Source organism: Brachycentrus maculatus, unplaced genomic scaffold (genome assembly GCF_059751285.1).
Source record: "Brachycentrus maculatus isolate JH-2025_06_01 unplaced genomic scaffold, ASM5975128v1 h1tg000884l, whole genome shotgun sequence".
Lineage (NCBI taxonomy): Eukaryota > Metazoa > Arthropoda > Insecta > Trichoptera > Brachycentridae > Brachycentrus > Brachycentrus maculatus.
This window is the reverse complement of record NW_028281609.1, coordinates 8550-29443: the sequence shown is the minus strand read 5'-3', so window position 1 is coordinate 29443 and position 20894 is coordinate 8550. Positions and strand designations below refer to the sequence as shown.

At 41.5% G+C, this 20894-nt stretch overlaps 1 protein-coding gene across 1 annotated transcript; it reads right to left on the bottom strand.

Moving 5' to 3' along the window:
- Positions 1–6332: 6332 nt before the first annotated feature.
- Positions 6333–19232, bottom strand: LOC148299924 (uncharacterized). The gene is made up of 9 exons (XM_088275494.1): positions 17756–19232; positions 16949–17084; positions 15591–15686; positions 12179–12295; positions 11003–11095; positions 8757–8855; positions 8219–8367; positions 7202–7418; positions 6333–6530 (listed from the first exon to the last, which is right to left on the bottom strand). The coding sequence occupies exons 1-9, from the start codon at positions 19204–19206 to the stop codon at positions 6465–6467; spliced, it is 2424 nt and encodes an 807-aa protein (XP_088131620.1). The 5' UTR covers positions 19207–19232; the 3' UTR covers positions 6333–6464.
- Positions 19233–20894: the final 1662 nt, after the last annotated feature.

Sequence of the window (20894 nt, the reverse complement as noted above, 5' to 3'; positions counted from 1 at the left end):
TTGTATTTTGTTGTCCGCCTCCGTGGTGTAATGGTCAGCACACTCGGCTACCGTACTGGAGGTCCGGGGTTCGATTCCCAGGGGGGGATCAAATATAAATATAAGCATTTTTTCACTCTAATATTTATTCAATATCAATTGATTCGGCAGTCACTTTGTGGTAAAACCTATAGATTTTTAATAAATAATTTTACTTAGTAAATACAACTATTTCTTAAAAATCCACTGTGACACGTGTTTCGATGCATTCCGCACCGTATACGGTGTTCGAAAATGCTGCGGAATGCATCAAAACACGTGTCACAGTAGATTTTAAGAAATAGTTGAATTTATTAAGTTTTTTTTTAAAATTAATATTCAATATTACCCTGGACTGGTACCTGAAGCGCTGATCGCCTTTCCTTCATGTGTTAACGATCAAGATAACACGATGGAGTGCCCTATGCACCATTGGGTGCGGATAAGGGTTAGAATTTTATTGTTAAAAACAAACTTAAAAATTGATATTGTGACAATTGTTTCGCCTAGTTATGTGTTTTTCAACAATAAAATACAACTTTGTAGACTGTTGAAATCTGTGTTTGATTTAAAAATTAAAATACATAAATTTTTGACATTGCTTTTTACTTTACCTAAATATGACGGCTAATTTTAGAGATATAAGGTTAACCCTTTCCACTCTGACCATTTTTTCTCACAACTGACCGGCTACTCTGATCAAAAAAATGTGACGTTTTTCTACCAATCATAATAAATATTTTTGTTCCCTAATTTTGGGACACCCTGTCCGGCAATTCGTATGACCGTGTTAATTAAGATTAACTGTATTTATCTGAAATATTTTTTTGGTAGAAAATACTCGGGCGATAGAGGAATCAGTGATAAGAGTTACACCCGCGCCGGGCCAGACATTGTGGCCCACGGAGCTGCCTACTAGAATCATACGGGCCAGAATGCCTGGCCTACAGAGTGGTAAGAGTCAATAAACTCTAAACTGGTCTACTGGTTGTCCGCCTCCGTAGTGTAATGGTCAGCACGCTCGGCTACCGTTCTGGAGGTCCCGGGTTCGATTCCCAAGGGGGGTAAAATAAATATTAGTGATTTTTTCACTGTAATATTTATTCATAATTACCATGGACTGGTACCTGAAGCGGAGGGCTGATCACCTTTCCTTCATGTATAAACGATCAAGATAACGCTGCGTTTATATGACACAGTGCCCTATGCACCATTTGGGTGCGGATAAGGGTTTTATATATATATATATATATATAATATAAACTGGTCTAGTGCAAGTGTTTCATGCTTATATTTGTGACCGCCTTTCAAGCGGAGGGCTGATCACCTTTCCTTCATGTATAAACGATCAAGATAACACTGCGTTTATATGACACAGTGCCCTATGCACCATTTGGGTGCGGATAAGGGTTTTATATATATTATATAAACTGGTCTAGTGCGAGTGTTTCATGCTTATATTTGTGACCGCCTTTCAAGTTCAGGTTTTATAAACGTGCGATATTCGAGAGTAGATAAATAAATTGAGACGGATTCAAAACGGTGACCTGAACTAGAAATTCGGGACCAATCGGTTGAAATTGGTATAGAAAAAAAAAATAGACATACATAACATCGTAGTACAATAAATTCAATGATATTTTCATTAAATATGAATTGCAGTTTAGAATAAATCCTTTTTACACATTAAAAAACAAAACAATTCCATCTTTTGCTTGGTAATCTCACACAACTGTGTCCAAAAATAACTTTAAAAATAAGCGTTGTCTCCCAATTAATAGCTTGACGGCTTGCCAGATGTCACTCGTGTGGCTTTTTGGACTACAGTCGAGGTATAGGACCATAGCTGAGACTATAGACCAGTCAAGGTTTTGGACCACAGTCAAGATCTATATCTTATATAATCCTATGGATTATAGCAGAGACTATAGACCAGTCAAGGTTTGGGACCATGGTGAAGATATAGGACCAAAGCTGAGACTACGGACCAGTCAAGGTTTTGGACCATAGTCGAGGTATAGGACCATAGTCGAGACTATAGACCAGTCAAGGTTTTGGACCATAGTCGAGGTATAGGACCATAGTCGAGCTATAGGACCATAGTCAAGACTATAGACCAGTCAAGGTTTTGGACCATAGTCAAGCTATAGGACCATTGTTGAGACTATAGACCAGTCAAGGTTTTGGACCAAAGTCAAGATATAGGACCATAGCTGAGACTATAGACCATAGCTGAGACTATAGACCATAGCTGAGGTTATAGACCAGTCAAGGTTTTGGACCATAGTCAAGATATAGGACCATAGCTGAGACTATAGACCAGTCAAGGTTTTGGACCACAGTCAAGATATAGGACCATAGCTGAGACTATAGACCAGTCAAGGTTTTGGACCATATTTGAGACTCAGGACCACGGTCGTGTGAAATTACGATACACAGATACAATTTGACAAGTAGTTGCTCTAACAAGGATTATACATTGATCTATTATTTATTACATTTTTTTACAGGGGTCATTATAATATTTTGAGTATCCAAATTTTGTTCACAAATCAAGATTTTCATCAAGCTCTCAACATAGACGAAGAAGTCTATCGAAATGGTAACGTTGCTAACCTACTTATTCCTTTCAAATTTCAATAATTTCCAGCGTGAATATAATTTTTCTAATTGCTTGGCAATCATTGGCGGAATGGCGATCGCCACACGGCGTATAAATGGGGAAATTCAAAAAGCCAACGGCAAGCCGCAGGCTGTGGCGTGCACAGATTTTTCAATCAGAGTAGGCACTGGGGTTGGGCTAGTGTGCAAAGGCAAATAGCCGCAAGTTAAAAACAGTAGTTTTGAGATAAACAAGTTTTTAAAATGATGCTTTTTGCCAACACGCGTATCAAATTAATACAATTTTGCAGCTATTTGGATAATGAATATCTCAGTGAAGGAAAGAGATGGAGCAAAGTGTGTGATTGTATATGACAGAGGCCAGTTATAAGAATGCTTTGGGCCGTGTTACGCCAAACAGCCGCAACTCGAGTAACGCCTAGTTGCCTTTACACATTAGTGCATAGGCACTGCTTTACTGCCCATATAGGATGCACGCCATTGGCCGTAGGCGCCGTAAATACCCGGGCGTCCGTATTCCCATCTCAATAGGCTTCTTTGTCTCTGTCAAGATATTGACAAAATCTCGAAGTCAAAGATCAATTTATTCTTTCTAATCTAGAAATTTATAAACACCTTGTGTTTGTAACAAAATTATATATAAAAAATAAAGCGTAATCTAAGATCATTACGGGCTACATGTTACAACCATTTTTCACTAAGACTGAATACTTACTTTCGTAATTAAAACTTAAAACATAATTGATACATTGAAAAATAAGTTTAAAAAAATGTTTAAAATTGTGCTCATGACATTAAAAAAAATTTATCAATTATTTTATACATACATATGATATCGCCCACTCCTTTCAAGAACGTCATAAATCAAAAATCGACAATTTTCGGTTGTGCACGTTTTCGGAATGCCCAGAAAATGTACTATATCCCAGCAAAAGCGGCATACTTTTTACTTAATATTTACCCGCTACAGGGCAGAAAGTGTTGTTTTTGCATTTTGAAGAAAAGGTGTTGTTTAATTATTTTTTTAAATATACTAAATATTTTTCAAATGGAGAAAAAACCTTCAGGTTTTACATAAAAAGATCTGTTGCACAGTAAAAAGTTCAATAATTGGCTTGATATTTATTTTTAATACATTGTGTTTTATTTTTAAACTTTAAAATCGTTCTCCTGAAAAATCAAGTATTTTGATTTATGACGTTCTTGAAAGGAGTGATCGATATGATATATCCAGTATCAAACAGATTGATTGCAACAAAACTATTTTTCGCCTTCTCATCACCCTTTAAAAAAAAAAGTTTTTGTAAGTGTTCCTCGTATTACGGACCAAGGCCGCTTGTTTCAGAGACTGAGATGACGAACAGCGAGAAGTGCCACCCAATTCTACTGGAAAAGATACTACCAGGGATACAAAAACCGGAGGTCAAATGGTAACGGGATATTTCAGCGAATTTAGCCCCCTGCCACAAATCCGAAAAAATTATGAAATTTTTCACACAAACACAATGAACTGTGTCGGACTGGTCTAGAATTTTGCCAGACATAAACGTAATTGATAATCTATCGGCAATCTGTGAGAATCGGCTCTCGGAAATTGATTGCACTACGGTGGAACAGCTCATTTTGTCCATAATTCAGGTATGGTTTCGAGACGAAAAAATGGCATCCGCGTGCCAAAACCTTATATAATACATGCCAAGAAGAGTTAAATCATTGATTGAGCCCAAATGAGATCATATTAAATATTAATTTGTGATATAACTAATAAATTAAAGATTTTACAAAACTTTTTACGAAAATACGACAAAAAAAGTATTGTTTCAATTAATCTGTTCGATACTGTATAATTATACATATCGCTCACTCCTTTCAAGAACGTCATAAATCAAAAAACTTGATTTCTCAGGAGAACGTTTTTAAAGTTTTAAAATATAATACAATATATCAAAAATAAATATCAATCCACGTATCGAACTTTTTACTGTGCAACAGATCTTTTTAGGTAAAACCTGAAGGTTTTTTCTCCATTTGAAAAATATTTAGTATATTTAAAAAAATAATTAAACAATACCTTTTCTTCAAAATGCAAAAACAACACTTTCTGCCCCGTAGCGGGTAAATATTAAGTTAAAAATATGCCTCTTTTGCTGGGGTATAGTACATTTTCTGGGCATTCCGAAAACATGTACAACTGAAAATTGACGATTTTTGATTTATGACGTTCTTGAAAGGAGTGAGCGATATGTATACATACACATACATATCCGTACACATTTTGTTTTTAAATGATAAAATATTATTTTAATTATTTAAAAAAAATAACACATAAGGAGGAACACATGTTTCTAGATATTTAAAAAAATTGTTTCACAATTCAATAATAAATTCAATATTGACATTGCCCGAATTTGACAATGTTTTAAAATACAAATAAAATTGATCGAATTACAGAGAAAGACGACACAAGTGAGTATTCCGATAATGGGCACGCCCGACTTTGAAACTGTGAGAATTTGAAGAGAAACTGGCCGTCGCGCCGCTTCAGCGCGGGGGTAGGCAGAGAGAATCGAACGCCACACCACTCTTGTCTTTGCAAACATTCTTTGCCTCTTCTACATTCATGGATCTCCTCATACATACCCGACGATTATTACTGATTGTGCCAAGTTTTTCTCGGTCTTCCTCTGTATATATAAACATATATATTATATATATATATATATATATATATATATATATATATATATATATATATATATATATATATATATATATATATATATATATATATATATATATATATATATATATATATATATATATATATATATATATATATATATATATATATATATATATATATATATATATATATATATATATATATATATATATATATATATATATATGTGTTTCAATATTTCCTTAATATTTTTTATGTGTATACAGATAACAAATAAACAAATCTTAACAAATAAAGCATGCTTACAAAGACAGAGTCGTGTGGCGTTCCATCCTCTCTGCATACCCCTGCGGAGAAGCGGCATGATGGTCATTGGTTAGATCCCTACATGGTATCGAGCGAAAAACGTCCATTGAGTTTTGTACTGACATTTCTTGGTGGAACTCCATTTTATAGAATAAAATAACAACTTGTCTGATGATGTCAATATTTTCATATCAATAATCAATATTTTCATTCGTCATTTTTATTTGCAAAATCGCCTTCGTTAAAACATTGTTTTCGTAGGTTGGTAACGAATGACGTCACAGAAACGAATCCACACAACTGCTATTACGGCTCTACGAAGCAGATACATAAAGGGATACGCCCCATAACACACCCGATGACGTAAAATTTTATGACATATAGCGGTGTCCGTTTTTAGTTGTATTAAAATATGTAAAGTTTAAACCTTCATATCTCCCTTAGTTCCCTACAGATTTCAATAAGAACGTTACCGGTAGTCTTGTGATTTTTCATATTAATAGCCGATAAGCCAACATCGTGAGAAAAATCCATTGAAATATTTTTTTAAATGCCATTGATTTCAAATTGTCACAGTCCAAAGCGCGGTGTCCGCCGCGTACAACTTTTGAAGACCTTTTATATATATATATATATATATATATATATATATATATATATATATATATATATATATATATATATATATATATATATATATATATATTTATATAGAGAGAGAGCGCCCGAGTCGCGTTTTCGACGCTGGCCAAAAAAATACACATAACAAAAGGACACAATTTCTAAAAAAATACACCGTCCATGGATCAGTTTGTGGTCTGGGCTCCAGCGAGAGCTAGTCGGGCGGCAGGTAGGTGAACAGCTTGTACTTTTCCCGGATGTGCGGTCTGACGTCCTCCTTCTGCAAGCACACATTTGCGACACATTTAGGGGGGCGTCGGTTACAAACGGGGCGAGCCACGCCGCCCGCCTTGACCGCAACACACAAACGTGGCGGCTCACACAAACACACCGGCTAGAATTACAGCACCCACACAAACAAGGTGCCGGCCTGATTTCAGCACCCACACCAGCATGCCGGCCCGGGTTGAAGCACCCACACCAGCATGCCGGCCCGGGTTGAAGCACCCACACAGACAATGTGGCGGCCTGATATACAGCACCCACCCAAGCATGACGGCCAATTTTACACCACTCACACAGACGTTCTGGCCCAAGTTGAAGCACCCGCACAGACATGAGGGCTAATTTCACACCACTCACACAGACGTTCTGGCCCGAGTTGAAGCACCCGCACAGACATGCTAGCCCATTTTACACCACTCACAGATGTTCTGGCCCGAGTTGAAGCACCCGCACAGACATGCTGGCCTGAGTTACATCATTCACATAGACGTGCCGGCCCGAGATACAGCACCCACACAAGCTTGCCGGCCCGAGATGAAGCACCCACACAGGCGTGCCGGCTCGAGTTGAAGCACCCGCACAGACATGCAGGCCCATTTCACACCACTCACGCGGCCGTGCCGGTGCGAGTAGCAGCGCCCACACGAGCACGCCGGGGCTACTCACCACGGAGGCCAGGTGCTCCAGGAAGGGCAGCAGGTTGAGCAGCTCGCGGTCGCTGCGGTCCACGAACCAGCTCTCGATGGGGATGCCGTTCTCCAGCTGGTAGCCGAAGGCCTGCGGGCTGTTGTCCACGATCACCGTCTTGCTGAGGTCCCGGCCCAGGATGCTCAGGTCCTTGATGTAGTTGCCGTTCACCAGGAGGCAGTGCTCGCGGAACAGCCTGCCCGCAAACAAACGTACCTTTTTTATTTATCTGTCGATTTGGCGTTGAATTTGTAGAAAACACACCAGTTCATTTATGACAAAATGTTGTAAACAAATTAACTGGTCAAATTATAAGCTAAATTAATAAAAATGAGAATGATATTTTCCAACGTTTCTCATGTATGTGATTATAACCCAGGATTCGGACCTCAAATACTAATAAAAAAGTTTCATCTCACCAATAGATGTCTCTAGTGAAGTTCTTGTGAGTCAAGTACAATGTTTCAAAATTGGTTCATATATATATTTATATGGAACTTCCAAGAATTTGAGTAGTGTGACTGTCAATAATAGGTAGAATTGGTGAATGTTACACGTGTGTAAAGTTGATCACTTGTAAACCAGCCTATGATGGTCATAAGCCCCGTAAATGCCCAGACTTCCATATTCATCATCTTAAAAAATCTATTTGATTACCTGTATTTGGGGTGATGCAATGACGGAAGAGTAAATGAATAATCCGTTTGACCTGTATTTGAGGGGGTGGCTACGACGGACGAGCAAATGAACGATCCACCCGACTCGATTGGGGTGATGCGATGATCCGTTTGACCTGTATTTGAGGGGGTGGTTACGACGGACGAGCAAATGAATGATCCACCCGACCTGTATTTGGGGTGATGCGATGATCCGTTTGACCTGTATTTGAGGGGGTGGTTACGACGGACGAGCAAATGAGCGATCCACCCGACCTGTATTTGGGGTGATGCGATGATCCGTTTGACCTGTATTTGAGGGGTTGGTTATGGTTGTGACCTGTACTTGATCCACCGGCGCGCGGGGTCCAGCAGGTTGAGCAGCTTGTCGGCGTACACTCGCTTGGAGGCCGTGAAGAGGATGACCTCGTACAGCTGCGACACCCGCGACAGGAACTCCGCAAAGTGCGGCCGCGTGCGCACGTGTACCTGCACACACACACGTAATAACTTTTAAGAAACGTCTGAGACATTGCTATCTATCATCAGAATCCTGTCCATCAAACCTGATCCATTAGTTCGAGGGTGGCCAACCCAGGTGTCTTCTTGTGGCCCGCGATGCATATCACACATTTTTTCTTCAAGCGTACATAAAACCACCAAAAGAACATTCCACCGTCCATAGTTCGTATCATATCCCGTACATGAATGTATCTCACTATCGTGACAATTTTTTCAGCATACCAATATTCGTGTTAACAATTACGCCTCTGACAAATTGTTTGATTAGAAGCATTTGGAAAACTGTTTGTCAGTTCGGACGACAGCGGTCGACTGTCGGCCGAACTTGGAGGCGCGGAGCTGACTGTTGTACTCACGGTGTAGCGGCAGTCCTGGAACAGCACAGGGAAGTTGAAGGAGGCGTCGGCGAGCTCCTGCAGCGAGCAGTGAACCAAGGTCTCGTCCAGGTCCAAAACCTGCAACAGGGTTAGGGTCCATCAGGAGTGGTCCAGAGCCGAGAGAACAGTTACGGATAATGGATCATTCTCAAGTGTTATTGCTGGCTAATAAATTCATGTCTTTTATCCGCCTCCGTAGTGTAACGGTCAGCACGCTCGGCTACCGTTCTGAAGGTCCCGGGTTGGATTCCGGGGGGGGGGGTCAAATAAATATAAGTGAATTTTTTCACTCAAATATTTATTCAATATTACTCCCTACTGGTACCTGAAGCGGAGGGCTGAACACCTTCCCTTCGTGTGTTAACGATCAAGATCACACTGCGTTTATACGATGCAGTGCCCTATGCACCATTGGGGTGCGGATCATATTCTTCTTCGTCCATGTTGAGATGTCAAAAAATAATATGAAAAATAACTCCTATAATTGGGGATAGTCCAGATTTGCAAACAAGTATTTGGACGCCCTCAAAATGTTGACTGTAATATGGTAGTGCGATGGCAAAGGGGTGTATCTGTCAAATTTTTCATTTTTTAAGTTTGTTCCATAAAATGTCTTAAATTATTCTACAATCTGGCAATAAGATAAAGCTGTAGTTGCAATAATTATTTACTTTTATTAAGATAATATATATGCTCAATAAAAAGCTTCTTTTCATCTCGCCAATAGATGTCTCTAGTGAAGTTCTAGTGGTTCAAGAACAATGTGTCGAAATTGGATCATATCGTAGTTGTACAGGAGAAAGTGACCAACTAACAAAACGTAAAATGTTCAGGGGGGCCATTCAAGTCACTTTTGCTTGGCAACAAAATAAACATCAATGCAGTTAGTCATTTTTAATAATAATAATAAAACCCTTATCCGCACCCCAATGGTGCATAGGGCACTGCGTCATATAAACGCAGTGTTATCTTGATGGTTTACACATGAAGGAAAGGTGATCAGCCCTCCGCTTCAGGTACCGTCCAGGGTAATATTGAATAAATATGACAGTGAAAAAATCACTTATATCATTTATTTTACCCCCCTTGGGAATCGAACCCGGGACCTCCAGAACGGTAGCCGAGCGTGCTGACCATTACACTACGGAGGCGGACAAAGGCGCAGGTTAAACACATATAAAAAGCTTCTTTACATCTCACCAATAGATGTCTCTAGTGAAGTTCTAGTGATTCAAGAACAAGGTTTCTAAATTGGTTCATATATATAGAACTTCCAAGAATTTGAGTAGTGTGGTTGTCAATAATGGGTAGAATTGGTGAACGTTACACGTGTGTAAAGTGATCACTCAAACCGGCCGATGACGGTCGTCAGCCCTGTAAATGCGTTTTTAAAATGATTACTTTTATCATGTATTTAGTTATGAAACGATTTATTTTCCTAAACAAAAACGTTCAATGGGATTCATTGTGCCTTTTGGTACTCTATAATACACTTGTGTCACATTATTCTTGTAATATATCGTAATATAAACAAATAAGATCGTAACATAAATAAATCAAAGCGCGCATCGTGTGTCACTCTTACCCACTGGCGATGCGTAGCGTCGAGAGTGAGACAGATATGGGGCATGATAATGGCGCGGACTAATTACCGACCGCAAGAAAAATCAGGGATCTGTTCTTTTATTTATCCTTGTGATGTTACAAATTATTAGTCAGATATTTCAACAGATGTCATAAGGCCAAGGATTGACGTATTATTTTATCCAAAGTTCCACACCATGAAAAAATCCCTCCAAGTTGAACTGAGGTTCGACGAAACTTGGAGCAATGTAAAAACACAAACGGTTATGTCAGCCGCGTATGGGACATGTTTTATGAAAACACATACGGTTATGCGAGCCGCGTGGATCCGGTTAAGCAATATTAAGCTAGTAAGATATCAAATAGTCAATGATCACATTTTTGTAAAAAATACACTTGGTCACTTTCTCCCGTATGACTACGATATGTACGCTTAAAAATACGTAAAACAAATGCGTTATTTATTTTCACAAGTTTGTTTTTGCTCTCCTGTAAAATTTGGTCTGAGACAGATATACCCCTTTGCCTCTACACTACCGAATTTATATTAATAATATGTAGAAAGATGGAGGTCTTGCGTGAGTCGGTTGTGGAACGCAAGTCTGAATGTGGGATATAGGGATGGCGAATTGGGCACTCACCAGACTCAGCTCCGGACTGGTGCGCGTCTTCAGAGGCAGGGCCGGACAGCGGCCGCGCGGCGCCCCGGGCAGCACGGTCTCCAGGGGCGGCAGCTGCGTGGGCAAAAAAACACACAGATAAATAGCTTTTCTAAAGTATCCAACATTCTGAATGTGTCCTTTTAAGCTTTTTTAATTTTTTTCCATTGAGTGGAAAATATGACATCCGTCAAGTGGCTGACGCCAGTGTTGGTACACATTTGTGACAATTTCATCGATCTGTTTGTATACTGCAGCTGTCTGGTTCACAAATGTCCAATATGTTATTATCCTTGGCTCTACCGGACCGAGTTCCTCCAGGGTATGCTCGGCTACAACAGTTTAGGAACTAGAAGGAATGTGCATTTGATGAGGCATTTCTATCCATTGTTGCGCGGTATGATGGATAATCCTTAAATTATCCGGAGCATCGGTCTGTATGTTCGCGATAGTTAGCTAAGACAGCGTCGGCATAGATTGTTTCCCATTCCTATACACAGGAGCAACCTGCCGATGGTTATGCCAGTAGGAAGATATGCTGAACAATACCTGTTCCATGTGCCTGAGGGGGTATTCCCATATGGGATCCTTCTACATCTTTAAACAAAAGTCTTCTTGCGTACATTTTAATTTATGTTTTTAATGCCATAAATGTTAGTTAATGCCTGACTTTTTGATGGTTTTGAAGGTACATAATGATGTCTGACATTTTGATGGTTTTGAAGGTACATAATGATGGCTGACATTTTGATGGTTTTGAAGGTACATAATGATGTCTGACATTTTGATGGTTTTGAAGGTACATAATGATGTCTGACATTTTGATGGTTTTGAAGGTACATAATGATGTCTGACATTTTGATGGTTTTGAAGGTACATAATGATGGCTGACATTTTGATGGTTTTGAAAGATACAAAATAATACCCGACATTATGACGTATTTAAAAGATACAACATGATACCTGAAATTTTTATGTATTTGAAAGTTACAAAATGATACTTGAAATTTTGATGGTTATGAAAGATACAGATGCCTGACATTTTGATGGTTTTGAAAGATACAAAATGATGCCCGACATTTTGATGGTTTTGAAAGATACAATATGATACCTGAAATTTTGATGGTTTTGAAAGATACATAATGATGCCAGCCTCACCTGCTTGATGAAGAGATACGGGTCGAAGGCGTCCACCCAGGCCGCGATCTGGTCGGGAGTGGCCGAGGACTGCATCCCCGAGTCCAGGTCGCCCGGCTCCGGGTCCGCGCCCTCGTCCTGCGTCACACAACGACCATTAGCGGGGGGAGCGCGCCTGGCGACCTCGCAGAGTCGCCGACTCTGACGACGCCTCATCCGGCAGGTGCAATTTCGCAAGTCAGTCTGGCGCGAGGCGCGCGAACGAATGCGATTCGAAATCGCCGACTCGTCGAAAATTTTTAAAAGTACTAATGTGGCGTTTTTTTTTCACTAACCCTTTGGCTACTAAAATTTGATATATATTGGCTTTAGGTATTCTAGCGAGAAATGCCAGATACGTCACAATTTTTACATATTAAGAACTTTTTTTGGTTGCACCGTGTGTGTCTTGTCGGTGAAGTTCTTTTTTAATACATGTTTTATTGTTTTCAACGATTTTAACCTAATATACACACAAAAAAGAGAGAGAAATTAAGAATATAAACATTTTACAATTTTCATAAAATTAACTCTTGATTATTTACCCATTCCTTTATTTTGCCTTTGTTCCATATTTTATATTGACCTCTAACCTCCGTCGGCAACAGCCACCTTGTGTGTCTTTTCGGTGGAGTTCTTTTTACATACATTTTTACTGTTTTTATCCATTTTAACCTAATATACACACGAAAAGTGAGAGAATTTTTTTGAAATATAAACAATTTTACAATTTTCATAGAATTAACTCTCGATCATTTACCCATTAATTTATTTTGCCTTTGTTCCATATTTTAATTGTTCTTTAAATGAATAAAATTCAGGATTGTGTAAAAATTTTCAATTATTGTATTTTTTTTTCTTTCTGGGATAGTAGGCTGAAAAATCCCGGTAGTCAAAGGGATATTATAGGAATATATACATATATCAACTAAAAGCAATTTCCCAGAATGTGCACACTGCGTGTCCTAGCAAAATTCCATTTACCAATATGTGCAATTCACTCTGCATTCTCAGCATACAATATTATACTGTGGGTGTACTGACAAAAAACGTTACCTCGAAAAACTACTTGTACTTGAACAAACTACTTGCATTTTGCAAGGAACGTTGAAAACTTTATAATATGCGTCATTAGTCGAAAATGCATATTTTCGAGGTAACGTTTTTTGTCAGTACACTAACTAGTTAGTTAGTTAGTGTACTGACAAAATACGTTACCTCAAAAATATGCATTTTCGACTAATGACGCATATCGCTCACTCCTTTCAAGAACGTCATAAATCAAAAATCGTCAATTTCCAGTTGTGCATGTTTTCGGAATGCCCAGAAAATGTACTATATCCCAGCAAAAGAGGCATATTTTTAACTTTATATTTACCCGCTACAGGGCAGAAAATGTTGTTTTTGCATTTTGAAGAAAATGTATTGTTTAATTATTTTTTTAAATATATTAAATATTTTTCAAATGGAGAAAAAATCTTCAGGTTTTACCTAAAAAGATCTGTTGCACAGTAAAAAGTTCAATAAGAGGCTTGATATTTATTTTAAATACACTATGTTATATTTTAAAACATTAAAAACGTTCTCCTGAAAAATCAAGTTTTTTGATTTATGACGTTCTTGAAAGGAGTGAGCGATATTATAAAGTTTTCAACGTTCCTTGCAAAATGCAAGTAGTTTGTTCCTTGCAAGTAGTTTGAAATGTCACATTTATATTTATGCAAGTAGTTTGTTCCTAGCAAGTAGTTTCAAATGTCATATATCGCTCACTCCTTTCAACAACGTCATACATCGAAAAACTAGATTTTTCAGGAGATTGTTTTTAAAGTTTAAAAATATAATGAAATGTATTAAAAATTAAATATCAAGCCACTTATTGAACTTTTTACTGTGCAACAGATCTTTTTAGTTAAAACCTGAAGGTTTTTTCTCCATTTGAAAAATATTTTTAAAAAATAATTTAACAATACCTTTTCTTCAAAAGTTAAAAATATGACGCTTTTGCTGGGATATAGTACATTTTCTGGGCGTTCCGAAAACATGCACAACTAAAAATTGTCGATTTTTGATATATGACGTTGTTGAAAGGAGTGAGCGATATATGTGGTTTTACGAGTAAATTCAACTTTTAGTTTAACAGCGGGTATTTTATTCAGGCTAAAAGCTTTAAATAACGTGGATTATTCAAACGGGGATTTTAGAGTTAACGTCTTTTACTAGTACACCCACGATATATACTAACACATTGTTTGCGGGAAACGCTTAAAAGTGTCTTTTGTATACTGTCAGTAGAGTAGCAGAACTGTTCTTTCCTCCCTCATACATTCCACATCGCTCACTCCTTTCAAGAACGTCATAAATCAAAATACTTGATTTTTCAGGAGAATGTTTTTAAAGTTTAAAAATATAATACAATGCATGAGAAAAAAATATCAAGCCACTTATTGAACTTTTTACTGCGCAACAGATCTTTTTAGGTAAAACCTGAAGGTTTTTTCTCCATTTGAAAAATATTTAGTATATTTAAAAAAATAATTAAACAATACCTTTTCTTCAAAATGCAAAAACAACACTTTCTGCCCTGTAGCGGGTAAATATTAAGTTAAAAATATGCCACTTTTGCTGGGATATAGTACATTTTTTGGGCATTCCGAAAACATGAACAACTGAAAATCAACGATTTTTGATTTATGACGTTCTTGAAAGGAGTGAGCGACATGTCCAAACCATCTCGACACACGTTTCTTTTTATCTATTTATTTATAAACCATTTATCCGTAAACTGTCCATCAAACCACCTCCCTTAGTTTTTCCCTCTACCTCCTTCCCTAAACTCTCTTCTTCCTTTGCCTTCCTTATTATTATCATCAATTTGTAATTTATGTTTTTTAAATGTTCAAGCACTGTCTACCCTCTGATTGCAAACGGCTATATATGGTATCAAACGTTTTGACCAATATCACTAGTCTGTTTTTGGTTGGCTGGAAGATATCGCTATATAGCAATAAGCCTTGTGTACTTATTTCTTTTCTGTTCATGAAGTTAAATAAATAAATTAACAAAGTAATAATAATAGCCTCCGTAGTGTAATGGTCAGCACGCTCGACTACCGTTCTGGAGGTCCCGGGTTCGATTCCCAAGGGGGGTAAAATAAATAATAGTGATTTTTTCACTGTCATATTTATTCAATATTACCCTGGACTGGTACCTGAAGCGGAGGGCCGATCGCCTTTTCTTCATGTGTAAACGATCAAGATAACACTGCATTTATATGACGCAGTGCCCTATGCACCATTGGGGTGCGGATAAGGGTTTTATTATTATTAATAATAATAAATTAGGCGTTTTGGTCAGCTGGTCAGTTAGTCAAGCGAGTGAGGGAAGGCCGACTTGCCTGGTCATCGCAGGGCTCCGAGTCGCCGCAGCCCATCAGGCCGGGACTCTCCGAGTGGAGGGCGTCCAGTCTGACGTCCGTCTCGGCTCCGGACAGCTGTAGTCATTGGTAATATTAGTTAGTACACGAGTGTAAGTTTGCGAGCTAAAAAGGCCCGGAAGATAAAAAAATTCTCTGGCCAATTTTGCCAGGCATTCGACTCATCGTCATAAGAACAACGAGTCAAATGGCCTTAAAGTATCATCCGATAATTGAGCTAAACAGGCCTAAGGTCGATGATAAGAACAAAAAATTCTCGGGCCATTTTTGACTGAGGCACGGACTGGGTGCCCAAAGCGCGGCGGAAACTATCCAAACTAAAACAAACCGACACAGACTGTGCGCCTGAAGTGCGGTACTGCTATACAAGAGGACTGTTATATAGTACCTGCCGCAGCCTGGTATATCACGGTTTGATGACTTGGCGCACAGTCTGTCAGTTTGGACGCGCATTTGGCGCACAGACTGTGCCGGCTTGGATAGCAACTGCCGCGCAGTTAATTTTTGACAGTCTGTCTGCACCGCACATTAGGCGCACAGTCTGTGCCGGCTTGTTTTTGTTTGGATAGTTTCCATCGCGCGTTGGGCACACAGTCTGTGCCGGCTTGTTTTGATTTGGATAGTTTTCGCCGCGCGTTGGGCACACAGTCTGTGCCGGCTTGTTTTGATTTGGATAGTTTCCACCGCGCGTTGGGCACACAGTATGTGCCGGCTTGTTTTGATTTGGATAGTTTCCACCGCGCGTTGGGCACACAGTCTGTGCCTCGGTCAAAAATGACCCGAGAATTTTTTTGCTCTTACTGACACAGATTGTGCCAAACGCAAGGCGAGCATCATCTAAACCTACACAGACTGTGTACCAACGCGCTACGAGCACCATCCAAACCGGCAAAGACTGTGTGCCAAACGCGCGGAGGAAACTATCCAAACAAAAACAAGCTGGCACAGACTGTGCGCCTAATGCGCGGTGCCGCTATCCAAGCCGACTCTGATGTAGTAGACAGACTGTCAAATAATAACGTGCTATCCAAGCCGGCACGGGCTGTGCGCCAAATGCGCGTCCAAACTGACAAACTGTGTGCCAAACGCACGGCGGGCACGCCGATATAGACTGTGCGCCAAGTCATCAAACCGTGATATACCAGGCTGCGGCAGGTACTATATGACAGTCCTCTTGTATAGCAGTACCGCGCTTTAGGCGCACAGTCTGCGTCGGCCTGTTTTGGTCAGGATAGTTTCGAGATTTTGTTCTAGAAGTATCTGCTCTTGCCTCGATTGGGATAAGAGTGAAGAGTGAAGAGTGAAGAGTGTGCACTCACCCATTGGTCGGGCGCGGCCAGGCTCTGGCTGATGTCCTGCAGGAAGCTGGAGGGCGGCAGCTGCAGGTCGCTGAGCGCCTCGAGCCGCTCGATGGCCGAGCCCCCCGGGCCTTCCGCGCCCCGGCACGACGACAGTCTGGAGGGGAGACAGAGACATCATCTCACCATCACATGGAGGCAGTCATTGGTAATGCATTGTACATGTTATAAATGTTATATAAAGAATAAAAATAAAATAAAATCAATACATCTCGCCAATAGATGTCTCTAGTGAAGTTCTAGTGATTCAAGGACAAGGTTTCTAAATTGGTTCATATATATAAAACTCCCGCCTCCGCCTCCGTAGTGTAATGGTCAGCACGCTCGGCTACCGTTCTGGAGGTCGCGGGTTCGATTCCTAAGGGGGGGTCAAATAAATATAAGTGATTTTTTCACTCTTATGTTTATTCAATATTACCTTGGACTGGTACCGGAAGCGGAGAGCTGATCACCTTTTCTTCGTGTGTTAACGATCAAGATAACACTGCGTTTATATGATGCAGTGCCCTATGCACCATTGGGGTGCGGATAAGGGTTTGAAAAAAATAATAATTGAACAAAACCTTTTCTGCAAAATGCAAAAACAACATTTTCTGCCCTGTAGCGGGTAAATATTAATCTGAAAATATGCTTCTTTTGCTGGGATAAAGTACATCTGGGTATTCCGAAAACATGCACAACTGAAAATTGTCAATTTTTGATTTATGACATTCTTGAAAGGAGTGAGCGATATAATATGGCCACGGGGGTAGAGTGACGCCGGGTTACCTCCGCCTCTGCCTCTTGCACATGTCCCCTTCGTCCAGCATGGATATGAAGTCGGGCTGCTGCAAGCCCTGCAGGATCTGGTCTCCGCACTCCTCGGCCGGCCTGCCTCGCCGCGCCACCAGCTCCTCGAGCTCCGCGCTGCTTAGGCTCAGCACGGGCAGCTTCCGGAAGCCCTCCAGGGCCAGCTGCTCCATTTCCGAGATCTCCGCTATCTCTGAGATTTCCGAGATCTCCCCCATCTCCGAGATCTCCGCGATCTCCGCCACGGTGATCTTGACGATCCGGTCCTCAGACATCCTCCGCGCCGAGGCGTCCTCGCTCGCGGGGTAGGGCCGCGTCAGCTCGACGGCCGACGACCGCCGCTTGGCCGCCTTGCTGCAAGCCTCGGCGGCGATCTTCCGCGAATTCGTCGAGGGCTTGCGGCACTTCCCGCCCGCGCTGCGTTCGAAGCTCTTCCTGTCCACGCTGCTGCAGCGGGTGAACATCTTCGAGTCTTTCGTAGATTTGATCTCGATGTACCGCGAGCTTTCTATCGCGATGAACTCGGTGAGGCGATCGTCCTGCAGGCACAGGTTGGCGTCGCTGACGTTCGCGTCCGAGTCGGACTCTTCGCCGACCATCTGTTCCGAGCGGCCGATCTTCGCGAGCTCCTTCTCGTACATGGTCATCTCGTGGTCCACGATGGCGGCCCAGTCCGCGGCCGCCAGCTCCGGGACCTCGGGCGACCTCTCCACCTCCCGGGGCTTGGCGACGTCGGCGCTGCCGCGCCGCCTGACGGCGACCCTCCTGGCCGCCGGCACGGCCTGGCTGGCGGGCCTCCGGGGCAGCTGGCGGGCCTTCCGGCACGGGGAGCCGTTGACGACGGCGGAGCGCTCGGACTTCTCCAGGCGGCGGCTCTTGCGCGGGCAGCCCTGCTTGGCGCCGTCGTTGCCGACGCGGTTTTCTCTTTCGTCCTCGAGCGCGCTCTTGGACGTGATGGCGGCTCTCGCGAAGCCCACGGGCTTGTCAGTCTGGCCGTTGCGGATGCGGATATTGGCGTTGACGATTCTGGAGCGGAGAGCTCCGTCTTTGATGGACTCTGCGGGCTCGATGGGCGCGGGCTTGGGCTGCGGCTTCTTGGCGTCGATCCTGTTGACGAACAGCCCCTTGGGCCGCAGCGGCGCGATCTTCTCTCCCTGCGGGGAGTTGCCCCGCGAGGAGTTCATCCTCTGCGAGCAGCGCACGGCGGTGGCGGAGCCCTTCTCCATGCTCTTGGCGAAGCCGCACTTGTCGAGCGCCTCCGCCGACTTGGCGACGGCCTTGAGGCCGCTGCGCGCGATGTCGCGCTTGAGGGCCTGCTTCCAGGGCTTAGCCTGCCCGGGCTTGGCGTGCTTCCAGGGCTTGGCCTGCCCGGGCTTGGCGGGCTTACCCGGCAGCAGGTGGCGCTCGCGCTTCTCGCTGCGGAGCCACATTCTCGCGGTGGGCGGGCACGGACGTTCGCCTGCAAAGAAGAAGCTATGTGAATATTACAAGTAATAAAGATGAATTTAAAAAAAAATAATTAAGGGAAATATTTATGCTATAATTAAAAAATAATTTTGTTTTAAAATCACTAAAGAAATAACTCCGCATGCTTCCCGAGAGCCGCCATCAAGCTTGCCTCTTTTACAAGGCATCAGGTTCACAGCCAATGCTCACAATTCGTCGGCAGATCTCGTCAGAACTCTCGGGACGCAGATCTGACTTGGGAGGATGCAAGGGAGCTGGCAGCCGACAGAAAAGCCTGGAGACAGTTTGTGGACTCCACATGCTTCACCTACGGAGCGGATATGGTTTAATTAAAGAAATAACAGTGTGGTTGTCAATCATGGGTATAACTGGTGAATGTTTAAACTTAAACCAGCCTATGACGGTCGTAAGCCCCGTAAATGCCCAGACTTCCATATTCTTTTTCATCCATGTTGAGATGTCAAAAAAAAATTATTTTATATTGATATTCTCATTTGAAAAGTCGAGTTGTAGTAAATACATATCACCGGGAGGGGAAGGTTAAAATATATTTTTTTTAGCACAAGTCTTGGTGACCACACACTAACGTGTAGAGGCAACTGGACGTAACTCAAGTTGCGGCTGTTTGGCGTAACACGGCCCAAAGCATTCTTATAACTGGCCTCTATCATATACAATCACAGACTTTGCTCCATCTCTTTGCTTTACCGAGATATTCATTATCCAAATAGCCGCAAAATTGTATTAATGTGATACACGTGTTGGCAAAAAGCATCATTTCAAGTTGGCATAAACTAGTTTATCTCAAAACTACTGTTTTTAACTTGCGGCTATTTGCCTTTGCACATTAGCACAGGTCTCCGATATTTTCCAGTGGCGGAATAGGTCCTCATGGTTTCGTCAGCTTTTTATCAAGCAGAAATTCTGTCAGAATGCTGGGAACAAAGTTAATGGTGCACTGAAATCAGTTAAAGCAAATAAAAACCTATCAGCGGAAGCTAAACTGGCAGTGCACAACGGAGTCCTGGTTCCAACTCTAATGTATGGAAGTGAAACATGGAGTTGGCAAAAGAAGGATGAAAGCAGACTGAATGCAGTCGAAATGCGATCTCTCAGAAGAATGTGCGACAAAACGATGTATGATAGATGTACGAATAGTGAAATAAGGAAGGAATGCAAAGCTGAGATAAGCATTATCGATAAAATTAAAAAAGGTGTGTTGAGATGGTTTGGACATGGTTAGAACGAATGAGTAAGGAAAGAACGGCAAAACAAATTTACGAGGCGAATGTTAGCGGGAAAAGAAGCAGAGGAAGACCGAGAAAAACATGGCACGATCAGGTATGCCAAATACTTGAAAGCGGTCAGGTTAGGAGTCGTAACAATCGGCGGGTATGTATGAGGAGATGCATGAACTTGGAAGAGGCGAAGAATGTTTGCAAGGACAGAGTGGTGTGGCGCCCTATTCTCTCTGCCTACCCCTGCGGGGAAGCGGCGTGCTGATTAGTTAGTTAGTTAGTTAGAAATTCTGTCAATTGTATGTGAGGTCCGAATCCTGGATTATAATCACACACATGAGAAACGCCAGAAAGTATCATATTCATTAATTGATTCGGCAGTCAATTTGTGGTGAAATCTATCCATTTTTAAT